Here is an 18,006-nt window from a genome sequence, read left to right as displayed (position 1 = left end):
TTAACAGATCTTATAGAAAAATCCTGTGTTTCTGATCGAACGGATCGAGAAGGCAAATATATTTCGGAAGTACTTCATTTATAGTTTGAGTTGTCACAGAAAAGCGTTGATAATTAAAAAATTAATTTTTAAAATATAGCTGCTAAATGTGAGTAGGAGCAAGGCATTTAAAACTTGGTGACTCGAATGCAACTATCTTTTCATATGATGCGTCGTTTTTATAACATTTCAAACCAGTTTTCCTTCATCTCAAACTCCTTTGGTTAAACGCAAAAATAAAAAAAAATTGTACTTACGCCAGAATCGGAATTCGAGTTGAGCGACAGATTGGAGATGCCATTGCCAATGGCTGTGCCAGCAATGGCGGCCAAATAGTTATGATCCTTGATGTGCATGGAGGTGCGACAGGGACTCGCCTGATCGGTGTGAAGAGTGACGCGGTTTTTAGACCTCGGCGTAGAGGTCAGCGAGCTAAAGGTTGACGATTCCTTGCTGAACACATAGCTGCTGGAGCAGCTGAGACGCTTCGTATAGGACGCGGAGTCCGCATAGACATGGCCGTTGGGCGTGCAGCCGCCGGAGTCGGAGAGATCATCGATGCGATGCAGATTGTCCATGACAATGCCCAGCCAGGGCACATACAGGAGCGCGATGCGGCACAGTTGGCCGCGCTGCTGATAGCGTGCATCCAGCTCATGCTTGGCCAGCAGATCCTTGAAGATGGAGAGCGCATGGCGACGCACGTGTCCGATCTCGTTCAGACTGCTCTTCAGCTCCTGCAGCAGCAGGCCGGAAAGGAAATGCTGGCGACAAAACTGCTCCGAGAGCGTGAAATGCTTCAACAGCTCCGGCGGCCGATTCTTGGGATTCAGCACAAACGGCAGATTGAGCGGCACATAGTGCTCGTGCTGGCAAATCTCCTGCAGAAAGTTGAACTTGTACTCGTGCAGGACGCGCGAATTGCCAGGCGCAAACTGTTCCATGTAGAAGCGAATCAGCTTGAGCACAAATCCACGATCCATGTAGCTGAGGCACTGACGCACAAAACGCGCCAACGAACGATTCAACAGCTGCGTCTCTTCGCCGAGATCCTCGTAGCGGGTTGTTATATACGGCACCAGCGCCTTGATCAATTGCTCCACGCGATCCGCATACTCCTTGGGAAAGCGTTCGTTGCGCAGCATGCGTATGCGACCCGTGGCCAACAGATGCTGAGCCATGCTCTTCACAATCAGATCGAAGAAGATCGCCGAGTAGCGCATGAACTTGTTCACGATGAGAAAGTCCGTGTTGTTGGGATTGAGCAGGTAGGGCAGATGACGGCACAGTTCGCCGTGAACCGTGCGCAATCGTGCCGTCTGCTGACTGTAGTAGGGAGCATGGAACACGTATTTGACATAGGCGGCCAACAGCTCTGTGCGCTTCGCCTCGTCGCTGATCTGATGGATGATGTTCGTCAGCAGACGTATGACATTCAGGCCGATCTCTTCGGACTGGGTGTGCACCAGCAGCGTGAACAGCTCGTTGAGCAGCGTGGGCAGAAAGTTGATCAGGGAACGCATGTCGATGGCATGCGCCGCCTTCAGGATCTTGCATGTCTCCGTCTCGGCGGGCAATGCGCCAGTCTTGCCGCCCTCCAGCAGTCGTTCGCAGTGGGCGAAGAAGTTGTGCAGATGCTGATCGGACGTTAGCACCGTGGAGTCCAGACGCAGGCCAACGCTATAAAGAGCACGCTGATTGTCGATCCACTGAATGTCCGGGCCGCAGTTCTGCTGAGAAATTGAAAGGGTTTGTAGGCGGCCATAGGGAGGGGTGGAGTAACGGATGCGGTTGGCGGATGCGGTGCATGAAGAGAATGTGCGGAAAAGAGAACACAGAGAGCGGGTTTTTGGTTAGGCAAGCAGCAAGGTATGTGGATGTGGATCAAAAAACACAAAACGATGCATGAGTCGATGATCGGCAGCAGGCAGCGACAATAGCAGCGGCAGCAGCAAAAACTTACCCCCTTTCCCCAGCCCAGCGGCTGGATCGACAGATAGCCCACGGGCAGCGTTGCAGCCACGGGCAACAGCTGCTCCTCCAGGCAGATGCGATTCTTCTGCAGCAACGGCAGCCAGGCATAGCCAATGGGCGTCTCGAACGACGCATGTGCATCCCGTTTCTTGCTCAGATTACACGACACGTGATAGAAGGAGAAGAGCAAATGATGCTCCGGAAAGAGACCCAGCGGCAGGCGCAGTTTAATCTCCTCGTACCAAGTGGGCGTCACATTATGATGCAGCACCGGGCAGGCAATCTGCGAGACCAACAAATCCTGACCCGGTCGCCCGTAAATACACTGCAAACCAGAGAAAAAGGCATAAGTGAAAGTTTGCAAAGAAAAGTTTGAAAGAGTTAGAAAAATAACAGAAAAATTGAAATAAAATGACCATGGAGACAATTTATTTGTCTCAGATACGTGAATTACTTAAAATTCTGGCTTACAGTTCAGATTCAATTATTGTTTATCTGTACTGGTGAATAATATAATATAATAATATAATACATAATATAAATTTAAACCCTCTATACGTGATTTAATTCAAATGTTCAGATTCCAATTACTTTTCATTTCACTTGCCCAAAGACAACCAATTTAAAATCGGAAAAAAGCGATTTGAAAAAGGAAAAGTGGCAAAGCTCTTGAAATTGTAGGCACTATTTTATTTCTGATAATGTATTAGTAAGGATTAGATTACCTTCAGGGGTTTACTGTACTCGCCATCGCCATCTCTCAGCTCGACGACGACTGTGATGTTCCGAGCGCGTGAGAACAACTTTTGGCTATCGAACTGCAGGCTCAGGGGATACACATAGAGATGATTACAGAAATTGGTATAGGGATACGCATCGCGCTCAGATTGGCTCTGAAACTCGGAGAGTTCCAGGGTGAGCGGCTGCTTGGCGGAGGCACTGAAAGTGGACAAGGGCGCCAGGGATTTGCTCAAGCCACACGGGGCCGTCTGGTCCAGCAGCTGCACCTGCAGCCGCATATAGCCCGGTATGATGTTCAGCTTGCTGAGCTTCTCCGGCTTGCGGTAGTCGGCCAGCAGCTTGAGCAGCTCCTCATCGCGCAGCTTGGCCAGCTCCTGGCGATAGATGGTATTGAACTCGAATATGCACTGCGACTCGACGTCCAGCTCATGACTATAGGCCTTGAACAGAGGTCGGGCGGCCCAGGCAAATGGCTGGCGATAGTGTCCAATGTGCTGGGCACAGCTCTTGGCCGCCTTGTGCACCTTCTGTCCCAGCTTGGCATCACGTGCGGCCTTTAGATACGGCTCGGCCGCCTGGGCAATGCTGCTTTGCAGCACCTTCTCAATGCGCAGCACCAAATAGATGTCCGCATGCGGCGCACTCACCGACAACATGCACTGGCGCAGCTGCTGGAACTGCTGGCGCGGACAGCGCAACAGCTCTGAGGAGACGCCATCAAATAGTGAATGTGGCGCCTGGGCGGCATTGCGCTCATCGCTCTCCGCACGCCTGGGTATGCCACAGGCCGCCACAGAGGCGGGCACTGGGGTATTGGGCAGCATCTGAGCTGCCGCCGGCTCGTTGATGTTGAAGTAGAAGCTCTCGCTGAGCTTGCGGCCGGCCTTGGCATCGTACAGCGCCAAACTTGTAATGTAGGGCTCCACCTGACACAACTGTTCGCCGCCTGCACCATCCGCCAAATCAGCTGGCTGGCACTGCAGTCGAAAGCGCAAGGATTGACAGGTGAGCAGGATGCGTGTGCCAAAGTGCTCGCGATATTGCTCCACATTATCATTGGTCACAGCCTTGCCGGGGCTCTGATAGCAGGCGAAGAGGCGGCGGCGCTGCTCGCGACGCGCCTGCGCTATCGAGTGATCCGTCTCGCGTCCGTATTTCATCAGCTGCGGATGCAGTGATTGATCCAGACCCTTGAGTGTGCCAAACGTGGGCGGCTCCATGGCCAGCGGCTGCAGCTGCGGCGTGAGCGTCGCATTGGCAGCCGGCTGGCGTTCCAGCGATGCATTGCGCTTCTCCTCCTGCGCCTTGTTCTGTGCCAGCACCGAGGATAGTTTTGTTAGCCAATCCTTAAAGTCCTGTTCGTTCTCAGCGGCCAGGGTAAAGGATTTGTGGCCAGCTGTCATGCGCAGCTCAAAACAGAAGCGACCACGTTTGGGATTCTGTGCAGAAAAATTTGAATTGGTTGAGATCAGGTTGACTGGAGCTGATATATGGTACTCACCTGCACTACCTCTGTGCAAAAATCCATGACAATGGTGGCCTTGGCCTCGCCCTGTTTCTCATCCTTGTGCAATTCGAGCATGTAGGTGCCATCGATCTCCTGGCGCAGATAGCAATAGCGACGCTTAAACGACTTGTTGCCAATGTTGGCGAACATGCGATCCGATGCCGAATCGGGCCCCTTCAATAGATAACCCTGCTTGGTAATCGTATCCGCCTGGGAGCGCGTCATTTGTTCATCAATGCGATCCTGATCGGCATCGATTTCGTACAGCTCCTCCAGTAGCTCTTCAGCGGGTGATGTGCTATCAACATGGAGTCAGTCAGCAAGGAAATTCCATTGAACTACAAAGACACTCACCTGGGCAGATCGTGACAGTTGCCACCATAGGCACTGTATTTGTAGTGGATGAGATGATTCTTGGCACGATACGTGTACAGCGCTTGGCGTGTGAAGCGCGTGCACTCGGCACGCGAGCCCAGCGTAGTTGCGTCTGTCGCATCTTCGCCAGCTGCTGTCTCCTCATCCGCATACTCATCCACCTCCTCGGGCTGCGCCAAATGCGAACGCAATGTTGTGGAGGACAACGCCGATTCATAGGAGGACTCCTGGGATGTCTTTCGACTCGCCGAGCCATTGGAGCACTGTGAGCTCTTGCGCGACAATTGACCATTGCCGTTGGACAGGCTGGTGTTGCTGCTGTGCCCATTGTGGAGGCTGCCATTCGACTGCAGGCTGCTCTGCCGGCTCACCTGACTGTGACCATTGCTGCCCAGCACCACGGAGCCATGCAGTGGACACACGATTGCCTCATTGGGTGGCTCAAACCTATCCGCCACAGATTTGACATTGGTGCGCTGCTTGCGCGGCATAACAATCTCCTGCAATAAATATGTCACGCAGTTGCAATCAATGAATACATCACAAAAACTGTAAGGTAATAAAGAAGACCTTGTCAAGGTCTTGAATACATTCCTAACCTATTCCCCATCAGAAACTAACAAAACTAGTCTATTAATATCAAAGCAGAATTGGTTTATATTAATTAAGTCGCAAATGCAAATATCGCATTACCATATTATACGTCATAATAAATGCAAAGCCATTTCTATTCTAAACAAGAAATGGCACTATCTTCGGCGCATCGAACATTTAATACCCTTTTAGAAGCTTGGTTTACGGTTTTGTGGATATGCAACTAAAATATTGACGCTTGTATTGCTGAGTTAGGTAAAGAAATCGCAAATTGTAAAAGTAAGGCATGGTTTTATTGACAGGCAGTAATATGTATACTTTATATTGTCGGAGATGTCGCCTTCGTGCATTACTCATTTCAAGACAAAATACGTAAGAGCACTATAGTCGGGAGTGCTCGACTGCATAATCCCCTGTACGCCTTAAATTCTTAAAAAACAAAAAATGAAGTCCTATTTATAGATGATTCTTTGCGAACATATTCAGCTGCTTCATCTGAATGCACCACATTATTGGAAATTTAATGTTAAATAATTTCTATATTTGTTGTCTTGTCTTCATAAAATTTTAAGGGCATTAAATGAAATTCAAATGTGCTTAGATACTAAATACATGGATATAAACTTAGAAAATGAGTTTATTGTTTCATACTTTCGGGGGGAGATATTCAAAATATGAAATAATCCTACACACATGTACATAACACTAATATACCAATTTTTACCCATTTTTAATGGGTACAGGGTATTGTGATAATATTACAGCATGATACAGTATAAAAATATAAGCCTGACCTATTTGCCGTCCTATATGTATTTATGGCCTTCGGCTATGTTATTCTGCTTTGAGTAAACTGTATTAATTACAATAATAATTACATTTTCTTAATATTGCAAACTATTTTAATCAGGAATGAAATTAATAAGGTAAAAGCTTGAGTTCCACGTAATGCTCTTTACTGTTTAAACATGATTTAAATATAAATAAGAGGAGCTCTAAATGGGTCTAATCTTTAGATCCACCTTACTGAATTCCTTTACTCAAAAGTAGCACCACAAAGCTTATAATGCACATATGTGAGTATTATACAGCTCAGTTGTGCTACTCGCTGATTTATGACGCTGCATTTAATTCCGGGTCGATTGAAAGTAAAAGTTTTGTGAATACCAATTGAAATGAATAAATTATTTGTTCTGGCTTTTAGGCTTTTACCACGAAACTTACCGAGACATCGTCCGCTGGATAGATAAGCAGCTCCCGCTGCGGATCATTTTGTATGAGTGTTTTATTTTTGGCTATAAAGGCTTCAAAGTCGATCGGCTCCACGACGAGTGGCTTGCTCTGCAAGTAGAGAGGGTGAGACGATATTTTGGTTAGATATTTGCTAATTTATGTGTGCCACTTGTAAAAGCAAAAGCGCGTTTATAAATACATTTCTCCCCCAATAACCAAATACCCATGTCCATACCGCAGCCCCATTTCCAGTTTCGAATTTATTGAATTTGGGCACGCCATAAATTTTTGGATACTTTTCCTACAGCCTACAACCCTCCCTGGCCCCTACTCTGGAAATGTTTGGACCTTGACCGCATTACATAGCGGATGTCGACGTCTCCGTTTGCCGTCCACTGTTCAATATTGTTGTGTCTGGCCGCGGGTGCAACTTCTAATGATATGTTCCATGTCGGCGTGGGCCGAGCCGTTGGCATAAACAAATCTATTTTGTTCACGCATTTGGCATTTTGCAATGCCCCGCAGCCAATTTAACAGATTTATTTTTGCGCTCTTGAGTTTCAGATTTTGGTCGCGATGACACCATGGAGGTGCGCCTGCAGACGGCTGACAAGTGGGCAGCAGGGGATATTAAGTGACCCAACCCTTTATGACATGGCGCCAGGCTGAAAGGTTAAAGTGTCATTTCCGGTGTCGCTTTTCATTTGACGTGAACCCTGAGCCTGGGCTTGGCTCGTTTTTCATTTAATGAGGGTAATGGGAGCAACGTGTGATAACTGCGTAGATGTGCAACAATAAGGAAAGGTTTGTCAAAGGTTGTGGCAATCATTAAAAGGGGTTGGGCTGCGAACAGGCTATTTACCTAAACGCGATTGTCTTAGGTCAGAGGTAAGCTTTTGCTATAAGTGAAACTAAGTTTTATTATTAAATCATACGCATGTTTTTTGTGCTATTCATAAGACGAAAAGATTCAATAGGGAAGAAATCGAAATCGCTGTTTTCCAGTAGTTAACCAAATTTATGGTCAGAGTTTAGTGAAATCTGCGAAAATTATTTAAGTTTTATACAATCCAAAATGAACAAAAACTAAATGCCAGGCATTTAGCTATAAAAAGCTTTATAAATCGAGCATAAATTTAAAGAATTTGCATATGATAAAAGTCATTTTGTGCTTTTAATTTCGCATTTATAACAACTCGTTTATTGACTAGCTTTAGCAACTCTTCCAGCCAGGCCCGCTAGCTGCCAACCAGTCTATAAGCCAGCCCGTTGCATCGGGTTGCTTATAGGCAGCGCAGCCTGTAGGCTTCAATGTCAATGCACTTGTCGCCTGGTCGCACTGATGGCCTGTCACATGTGGAAAGCATTTACTTCATAGGCTCAAGTCGCATCTGCTCTCTCCTTCACTCAAACACCCCCCCCCCCCTCCCCTTCCCCCTCTCTTTATCTTCTTGTACACACACTGCATGCAAATTGTCTCCGTCCACGTCGTCACTTGCGTAATTAAGCCCCCTCGCAAATGCCTGAGCCAGCGGCGGCGACAAGTGCATCGCGCGTTACGCAAAGCAATTACCAAATCAATTGGGCAGCCAAACTTAAACGCGCAAGTTGAACAACAGATTGCCAGCGAGTAAATATGGTATATACCCTGTAAAAAATACGACGAAGAATGGGTGAACTTGCTTTAAGGCGTACTAGGTACAGACTGGCCTGCTAAGTAATTCATACGTTGAAACAAGGCAGTTTTTTTGTTTTATTTTTATTTTAAAGTGCATACAAATATACCTATTTTACAGCTCAGCAATACTAAATGCATTTTACTGTACAGGATGTGAAATACAAGTAAACACGTGGTCTTAAAAAGAGGTAACAGTATTAGGAATATTTATTAGACGATAGGTTGACTAAGCTAGATCCTTTCAAACATTAATTTCTGTGAAGGCTTATGCTACTGCTCGAATTATTAAAATCTATTGAAGAAGCCATATTTAAAGATTTAAATATTCAATGACGTTTTCTTTAAACTAAAAATAATTACTCTCAAGAATCATAGTTCAATGTTCTTGTTAAAGTTATCATCATCTTCAACTGTCAACGTATCATTTATATCAGCTGAATCGTTATTATTATTAACTAAGCAGTTAATAATAGTAGTTATCACACCTTATAGAGGAACAATATTTGCATATGAATAGTACAATTTATCTATTCATTTATATTGTTAGCTCACAAGGTATAAGAAATAGAATAACAACTTTACTTGCATGTAGCTGAAGCATTATAATTTCTATTACGTTAATTTAAGAAAAGGAAGATTTCTAAGAGAAATTTGTCGAAGAAATCGTACAGCGAGCTCTCTTTGAGCTGGTTACGCATACGACAGCTACATTTGAGCAGAGGATGCCAAAAGCCATGGGCGTTGCTCAAATGCCAGCGAGCCAAGAAACTTGTTCATATCAGTCAATACCAGATGGGCGCAATCTATCGGCGGATCTAGATACACAGCCCAACACGCAAATTTGTTGTAAAATAAGAAACTGGCAGGCAATAATAACCGCAACGGCCAACCACAACAGCTACAGCCACTGGTCCAGCTGCCTGGCAAGGCGTGAAACCTGAGCAGAAGGCATCATTATCATTATCATCATCATCGTCATCATCATCAACAGAAAGCAAACGCTATCATCAGCCGTTGGGCTGGGTTTGAGGCGCCACCACGAAACGTGATGATTTCGTATGCCTGGCCATGCAATTGCAGTGCAGCAGCAGCAGCAGCAGCAGCCAAGTGGCATGCGGCGGGCTACTTGTCGCTGGTTATGGTTAATGTTCGACCGCTATGGCAATGGCAATGACCGGGCCGGAAGGGGCGCCCCTTGATTTCGATATGGCAAGCGTAGCAAGTCGCCTGCCCTGGCCATGTCAATGTCTATGAGTGCAGCCCCACAATGTCACTTGAGTAGATCAACCCCTTATTGCCGGGCTGCTTTTCCCCCAACTCCCGCAGCCGCCAATCAATTTAAATTGCAACAATGCAGCCGCCTTTTCATATAAAAAGATCTTGAGCCGCTTAAATGAGCAACACAAAAGAGCGGGCGAAAATCTGGGGAGGGGAAATTGTATTTTTTGTTTCGCTTTGAAGTGAATTGGAAACCATTGAAGTGGTCTGCTTCGGCAATCCGCCCGAAAGTGATTTGCATTACGGGGTCTATGGAAAAGTTTTGACTAAATTTAGTTTGCTGCGTCTGGCGAACTTTTGACCCACACTGAAACCACCAAATGATGTCCAGCTCTCCCATATTGCCAGATATAAACCAAAAGCTTGTAGTTTACAAAAATCAAAAACAGAAAACAAATGTTTTTATTGATGCGAAAGTTTTTATTGAATGGGTTCACTATAAAACCACTTAGTGTTTTTCAACTTTTAAGACCTTTTGCAGACTTTTTATAGCAAAGGGAAAGATGGATTATATATTATATATTATGTTGTATAATATTAATAAATATATATTTTTATATTTTTTAATTACATGTGCCTATGTCTGATATAATATATATATATATAGAGAGAGAGAGAGATAAATAGGTTTCTTTCTGTTTGTGATATTTATGTTGACATTTATTTACCGACACTTGCTGTAAAAACATGTTCAATTTAAGCAAAACAAATCAACAAAAGCAAATCAGGTCATTATTACTAACCGGAGTTGACAAACAAGCTACGCTTTTTTACCATTCCGCAATTAACTGGTCGTCATGTTAACCAGACATTGAGTTTTGAAATTATTTGACTGGCGGTTTGTCGATGCGATAAATGGAGCATACGGTTAGTTACCCAGGGCATAAATTCTATAGAAAGCAAATATGCTTGAGTAGCTAGAAGTCCATTTGAATTTTCAAAATTGATAAAAGAAATAATATTGACAAAAAATTAAGTTTAAAACATATTGAGTTCCACCAAGAGAGTTCTTGAAATTTGTGACTAAACAAAACATGACTAAGTTTTTCAGCTGATTAGGAATGTATAATATAATGCCTCATGTATATATATAATATAATATATATGTGCATATACAAGGTTTTCTATGGCTTTTTAGCTGTATCCGTTGGATAAATGTGCAAATTCTTGAAAGCAATGCACGCGCTATTTCCTGTTGCAGCTGTTCTCATTCATATTATTGTATAATTATTTTTATACTTATAAATAAAAAGAAATATTGCCAACAAGAGCTGAGAATTTGCATGTGAACTTGAGCCATAAAAAGGGCGCAATTTTGCGCTGATAAAAAATGCTTTGCATAGCAATGTCATCATATCAAGCGCTTGGGTTTGTCCGTGTGTGTACTTGGTTAATTTTGTATTATTTTTTTTTTTTGTATAAAGTTTCATTTTTTATGTGGCTGTCACCGGGGCCGGTTTCCCAAGTGACGCAGCAGCGGAAAAGGCCCCAAAAGGCGCGTCGGCTTTGTTTTGGTCATCATCAGGGCAGGTTTTGGTTCAATGAACTCGCAACTCCGAATCGTCAGAAATATGTGAGTGTAACTGAAAACGTCTAAGCTGGACTTTAACTTTGGCCGTAATTTTAAATGTGACGTCGAGTCAGCAAATATTGGGCTGGAATTTGACCACTTGTCGCTGCTGTTGTTGACCATGTGATATCGTAATCAAAAGCGGCAAATTCCAGCTGTGCTTTTAAAAGTCTCTCGAATAACTTTGACAATCGCATTTATAAAGCTTGGACTTTCTAAGCTGCTCAACAATTCTATTGATTTGTAAGCTTTTGTAACTTGGCAAAAAATTTCACCCAGTCTTAAGTCTTAAATCTCAATACAAATTGCTCGATGATTTGTAAACAAATTTACATGCGCGAATCCACAAATCAGGAAGTTTATCATTAGGCGCTCAATTCAAGCGCCAAACACGTTCGACATTTTCGAGGCATTCATTAGACGGCTTTTTGTCCATTTGCGCACAATGCTATCCGACGATGTCGAGCAACTGCAGCTCATTTAAATCATTTCGTATAATGCCAATAACCATGGCATTATATACACACATATTATAATGCACTAATCGCATCACATGACGCAATACTCAAGTGGGTAAAAGTGCCGCAAGACTTTCATTCGATTGCATAATGTGCTATTATGATGGCACTAGCTAACAAGATGCTGTACTCTATAATATCTAAATAGTTGTTCAGACAAATCAAATAGATTAAGGATTAATAAAAATGTACTTTAGAATTATCTTCGATTTGACTTTGAGAAGCAACAAATTAAAACTAATAAGCACCCCAGCATTAAAGAGATCTGTTATATTTGACAGTTTGAGATAAGGCTTGACTTTTGATCTATATTTTCTATACAAAGATTATTTTTGGGAATTTTAACAAGTTAAATACTGTATTAGGGTGACAAAGCAGTTAATACTTTCAACATTTTCAATAATAATTCTGATTATATTTTTTAAACTATATTTTTGGATACAAATTTTCTTAATTCATGGAAAATCAATTTATCAATTTTAATGTGGAGTAAAATGTATTTTATTACACAGTTCTATCAGATCACACAGATCTACAAGAACAAGAATCGGATGTTTTATAAAAACTCCATTTGTATAATAAGTTCAATTTATATTTTGTAGCCTAGTGTAGGCTTAAAGATCAGCTTGAGAGTCTTGAGCGGCATTTGGGTTCTTGAAACTTGTTTTCGGGCCACCAAAATGGCAACTCCAGCAGATTATGGGTGGGTGTGTCGTAGTCGACTCCGACGTCTGCGGCAGTTGGAAAAGTTCAAGCTGCAGCAGCTTAAGCGGTTTATTCAACTCTCGAACGACTGTCGACAATTGAGCAATTAATGGGAGACATTTAATTTTGGCCATCTGCTTAATTAACGCTTATTTCACACTTTGCAAAAGAAAAGCGGCTTTTGGTGTCTTGACCATAATTAGTATAGTCGACAGGCGCTGACAGGTTCTTGTCTGTTGTTTTACAACTATTTATGGCTGCGCTTAGACAATTGAAAGTGCTAAGTACTTTTTAGAAAGTAGCCGCTTCTCTGTATTTAAACACGTGTCTGTGTGTGTGTCTAAACACACACGCACACACACATACGCACCCAATTTTCCTGCACTGAAACTGTCAACTTTCCCAAGCAGACGCCAAGCACAACGTTCATTAAATTGTAGATGGGGGCAATTACGAGTGAAGACTGAAGACGTCGCAATATTCTTTTAACAATGTTTGTCATATACGCTTTTTACTCCAAAAATGTTTTTTTTTTCATATCGTTGTGTTTGCTTTTCTTTTACTTTCTTCGAAACGGTTTCAAGTGCTTTGAAATGTGTTTAATTATTTTCCTATACCCTCTAGAATGTGTGAAAATGTGTGTATTAAAGTTATACAAATGTATTTAATGTTTGCTTATCTATCGCTAATTTATCTCTTAGGCGAAAGTTTAAGTATAGTCTAGGCAAAGTTATGATGGGCAAAAGAAAACAGTTTTTCACATGGGTGTTAAGAAAGCGATATTGTATATGGTGACTCCCGTGTTAAAAAGTGATTCCCGTCGTGTGCAGATTATTTTTGCGTTGACCTACTTGAGATTCGGATACAGTGTATATCTTAGTCGTGTTTTCTTAACTAGAGCTTTCCTACTGGTTTTTTAAAGTTAATTTTTGCTGTTGCACATGACCAAGAATTGAAAAACTTTACGTGCTATTATTGTTGTCTTAGTTGTTTTTTTTTATACGCTTAGCTTTTGCACTTTTGTCGCGTGGGAACTTTTTTCCACATTTTGTGCGCATTTTCCTCTTCACTGCACTTGCTTTGCCATGCGTTGTTTATTTTTGCCCGCTTTGAAGTTGTCCTCAAGGCTGACCCCCCCACCTCTGTGTGCAGCTCTCAAATGGATTGTTGTTGTTGCTACAGTTGTTGTCTTTTAGCCGGTCAGCAAAAGCGGTTGAGCAAGTGCCGCAGGGCAAAAAAAAAAATACCTTTTTTTCAAAATATGTAGCAAAAGTTGCCAAGGTGGGCAGGCGGGAAGTACAAAGTAAATGAGTTAAGTGTAGCATTTGACCTTGAAAGGTGAGACTGACAGGTGACTTTTCTCATTAGGCTACTTAGAAGGTATTCAACTGTTAATATTAGTGAAGTACTAAATACTTTAGGCCTAAAAGGCAGCTGTTTAAATATTCATTTTGTACAGAGAATAGGAACATTGTAATTTTGTTTGTATCCAATACAACTTTACACGCTTGATTAAACTGTTTTGATATAGTACGATTGTAGGTAAAGAGTAACAAATATTTGAAAAGCTTTCTCTGATGCTCACAATTGAACACGACGAATCGTGTAAGTATTTTCTTGCAATCTAAGTATGGATGTACTTGTAGTTACGACTGAATAAGCACATTCACTGTTAATAAATTAAACAGGTTTTACAGGTTTCGGTTTGCAAATTTTATTTCAATTCGTAATATCTGCTACAATGTTATGTTTCAGTATTTAATTAGCGGAGTTGTAAGTTGAAAAATTAATAATATATAACAAATGGAATATTTGAGCTTGAACTTAAACAGAAATTAGTTCTGATTTAGTCATGGCATTTGCAGATACAAATATTACAATTGAATGACTTTAGTTGAAGTTCGGAGAGTAAACAAAGTCAAAAGTCTTAGTTTGAGTTCGTTTATTTACATAACATTTCATTAGAATATTTTCAAAGTATTCAAGTGTTTATAATATTGCTTTCACAGATATATAATGGGATATTGAATGGATATTGGATTGCCGATTGGAATCGTCTCAAAGTTCTAATCTTTGAGCGATTGCTGTGTTCAAGGTAAGAAAGAAAGAGAGAGAAAGAGAAAAGAAAATTTTCTGTTTTTACATTGTAAAGAAGATCCTGATACTATAACGAAAGAAAGTTTTTTCTTAGTCTAACTTTACGAACTTTCAATCAACCATTAAACTATTGAGCTTTCATATGAAAAATGTGTAATGCAAATTGTATCTCCAGACGCGCACACACAGTGCCACGCCCCATTAACCAATCTATAAACTGTTTAGGTGCCATCGCCCTCTGCACATAGAGCTCCTCCTCCTCCTCCACAGCAACTACCCTTTCGCTTTGCGCATCTCGCACTTTTGTTATTTGCAAACGTCTGCGACTTCATTTTTTTTTACTATGTTGACAGAAATTGTTGTTGTTGTTGTTGCTTTTTCTTGTTGACAACTGTCTCTCAGCGTAATTGTTGTTGTTACTTTTGCACTTTACTCTATTGCATAATAAGCAAACAAGCTGCAGTCGCTCATCTTCCACCCATCAGCCTCCCTCTCCTCAACAGCATCAACTTCAACATCAATTTAACTTTTTCTCATTTAACTTGTTTACAGGCTCTCTATGCAAACTAACAGCCCCTCCCCCGCAATCTACTCTCTGGGGTAGCCCTCTATTTGCGCATCTATCATTAAAAAAACATGTGCAGTGAAATAATGTCGCATCGTAAAATTGAAATGCATTTTCTCAGATGCGCAACAATCATTTTTACGACTATCGTCAACATTTTCCCCAATTGCCAATATTTGTGCAAATGTCATTCACATTTACGGGCGGTGGGTGCGCTCGGGCAGGGTGTGCGACTAGTCGGTGCGGGTGTGAGCAAATTGTTAGCATTTTCTATAGAAATTTATACACCAGCCCGTGTACACATCTATCTATATATACATATGCATATGTATATCTGCAAAGTTAGTTGGCAAATATTCAGTATTCGGTATGGCACATTAGAATCGACATCGTTTGTTGTGTGTCTCGAGTCTCGAGTTGACACAGTTACTAAGCTAAAATAAAAAACTGAAAAACAAAAAAAAAAATAGTTAACTCGCTTCCGTATGGAGCTTCATACAATACACGCTTTGTCTCTCTGCGCTGAAGTCAGAGTTTGGATCTGTCGTGGATTTCATTCGCATTCGCATTCTGCTTTTTTTGTATTTTTGTTATTGTCGCAAATGCTTAAAAAGGGTATGTGGACACACGACTAACAATGCGACATGTCAGCGACCTTAACTCGTCTGATTTATCACAGAATCTTTTCTGTCTGTGTGCGTTTTTAGGGCTCTTATAGAAAGTTGAAGGCCCTACTGCCCCAATTACACGAATTACCCAGGCTACTCAAAACAAAATTTAAGCACTATTAATAAACTCTTCAGAGAAAGATCTTTGCTTAAGATGTAATATTGTGACATTAAATTACTCGACTAATTGGGAAAACCTTGTAATAGATTGTTAACAATTCTATTTATTTCGAAGTTAATCCAAAAATATATTTGTTTGTCTAGTTATAACAAATTTTTATACATATGTATATATATATAAATATATTGTTATTTTATATGTTTGTACGAAATATAGATAAAATTTAGCATTTCAGAAAAATCGCCAGAGAAAGATCCCATCTTAAGCTGTATTTTTGTGACATTAACTGACTGATAGGAAAAAGTTTGATTATTAACAAAAAAATAAGATGTAAAATATTGTGGACATTTATCGATTATATTATCCTTAATAATGAGATAGATGAAGAAACGAGATTTTGTATATTACTATTTCTATTTTGAGTTAAAACCAATATTTATTTACTCATTCAATTTTTCGCAAAACCAAATAAAGTCTGTAAATTGATTAGTATTTTATAAATATTATGAAAAAATATCGCCAAAAGCGCTCTTATATTTCTGTCTGTCCAAGTCTTGTGCACAAAGAATCATATAAGTTGCAAACATCTTTTTAAATTCGCCCCATCATTGTAAATCTTTGAGTTGTAATAGAGAACGGCAGACAGGCATTTTGAAAACCCTAAACAGCTCTTTGATTATTAAGCATATAACAGCTGCAATATTCGCACCTTTCACCTGGTCGTACGTTCGATCGTATCTGGAGTTTCTCTTACAGCTTTACAGCTTTACAAAGTTACATTTTGCAGACACGAGTCAAACATTTGGTTTTAACACCTTCCGCGGTGCCTGTTGTTGTTCTTTCACTTGTGGGTGCACACAATTTAAATAAGATCTAGAGAATTGTTTGTTTATCGCATTATTTATCAGTGCGGAAAATCGGAGGCAAGATCATAAATTAAGATGCCATTAATTTTTATAAATTCGCAGCGCGTCGAATTCGCAGAAATGTTTTTATTGTGGGTCAAGTGAGGCGGCCAATACAAAGCCGCAAAAATATTGTTTTATTTTTGTAGAATATTTTTTCTTTTGTGTGGAAATGCGAACAAAAATTCCCAAAATCTAAGCAAGACAAATGCAAAAAAACAATGTGTGAGAAGTTTTTTGGCTTTTTGCGCACAACATTTTTGCTATAGAAACACGAAATGTGGGATACATTTAATTTATTTATTTTTGTTTGTCTGTCTTTCGCTTTGGTTTGCCGGTGCCGGCAATTGTGTCAATTCCGGCAAATTTTGCAACTATAGTAAGAGCGTGTATTATTAACAATTTATTTTATTAGCATCAATTGTGTGAAGGTCTCTCGCCTCGGCAATTTGCGGCCCAAATGGAGCATTCAATGGCCATGAGTCAACAAAAAGAAAACTCACAAACCATAAAACTGATTGCACCTGCAGTTATTAGTTTTTTCACTTTTCCTCTTCCATCAAAATGGAATAGAAATAGAAATAGAAAAGCCAAAAACTTGACTCATTCTCAGCGTAGGAACGGCTCTCGGCTTCGGGTTCGGGCCTGGTCTTGGGTTTCGAGTTTTTCCACTAGACACCATTTTCAATGTCAATATTAGCACGACTGGTAGTCGGTTCGCCTCAAAAGGCGGGCGGCAAAATAAATTCAGATAAAGCTGCATCTTGTGCATTTACATAGATACAACAACATCATGAAAACAGCTTTAAATGGTTTCGAATATGGAAAGTTAGGTAAATAATAATCGCATGACTTATGTGTGCATGGAAAGTGCCTGAAAGTTATGAGCTGAGATTATCAGAGGCACATTAAATTACACTTAAATTATGCATGACATGCATGAATTAATCATTCAGGAACTCAGCTGTTGGATGAGCTGTGTTCCTCAGTTAGACAAGTGAAGGTCGTACTCAAGAGAATCAATAAAACCTTTGACATCATGTGCAAGAAATTCAGGTCAGCCTTCGTTGTGGTTAGTTTCTATACATGTTCAGTGCATATTATGAAGAGTTTTATGTGGGCTAAAAGGTTGGCAATTGTTATATCAATGTGCTTTACCAAAATGGAGAGACTGCGCTGATAGCTTCCAGGGCAGTATATCTAAAATGATAGAGAAAAGTAACGATAGGCTTGGATCAGTACAAGCTGTTAGTATGGCAGGAACTGCTTGAACAATGATTAAATAGTTGCAGTAACAATATATATTTATACAAATGCGATGAGCCTGGGATATACACATGAAAATGTACAAAGGTATGCATGATATATTAAATATACATCGAAATATATACACAATTTTCTGATGTTAATACTTAGTTTACACATACATATGAGTCAG

At 41.1% G+C, this 18,006-nt stretch overlaps 1 protein-coding gene across 13 annotated transcripts in view; it reads right to left on the bottom strand.

Moving 5' to 3' along the window:
- Positions 1–18,006, bottom strand: part of Ziz (dedicator of cytokinesis protein Ziz) — a 32,020-nt gene that overhangs the window by 7,839 nt on the left and 6,175 nt on the right. For 11 of the 13 annotated variants that reach the window (XR_010436717.1, XR_010436718.1, XR_010436715.1 and 8 more), the window contains exons 2-7: positions 6,455–6,571; positions 4,616–5,136; positions 4,256–4,559; positions 2,739–4,193; positions 2,003–2,338; positions 297–1,772 (exon numbers count right to left, since the gene is read on the bottom strand). Coding sequence is in view for 9 of the 13 variants with exons in the window: in XM_064685818.1 (XP_064541888.1) it covers positions 297–1,772; positions 2,003–2,338; positions 2,739–4,193; positions 4,256–4,559; positions 4,616–5,136; positions 6,455–6,571 (4,209 nt within the window). In the remaining 4 variants the exon portion in view is untranslated. The remainder of the gene's footprint in view (positions 1–296; positions 1,773–2,002; positions 2,339–2,738; positions 4,194–4,255; positions 4,560–4,615; positions 5,137–6,454; positions 6,572–18,006) is intronic. The other 2 variants (XM_064685821.1, XM_064685815.1) reach the window with 1 other exon arrangement.

This window comes from Drosophila montana, unplaced genomic scaffold (genome assembly GCF_035044405.1).
Source record: "Drosophila montana isolate Dmon_TW-CO22-7 unplaced genomic scaffold, ASM3504440v1 contig_3122_1, whole genome shotgun sequence".
In the NCBI taxonomy this organism is placed as follows: Eukaryota; Metazoa; Arthropoda; class Insecta; order Diptera; family Drosophilidae; genus Drosophila; species Drosophila montana.
Note: the sequence above shows the minus strand (reverse complement) of the source record. Positions and strands in the feature narration are given on the sequence as shown.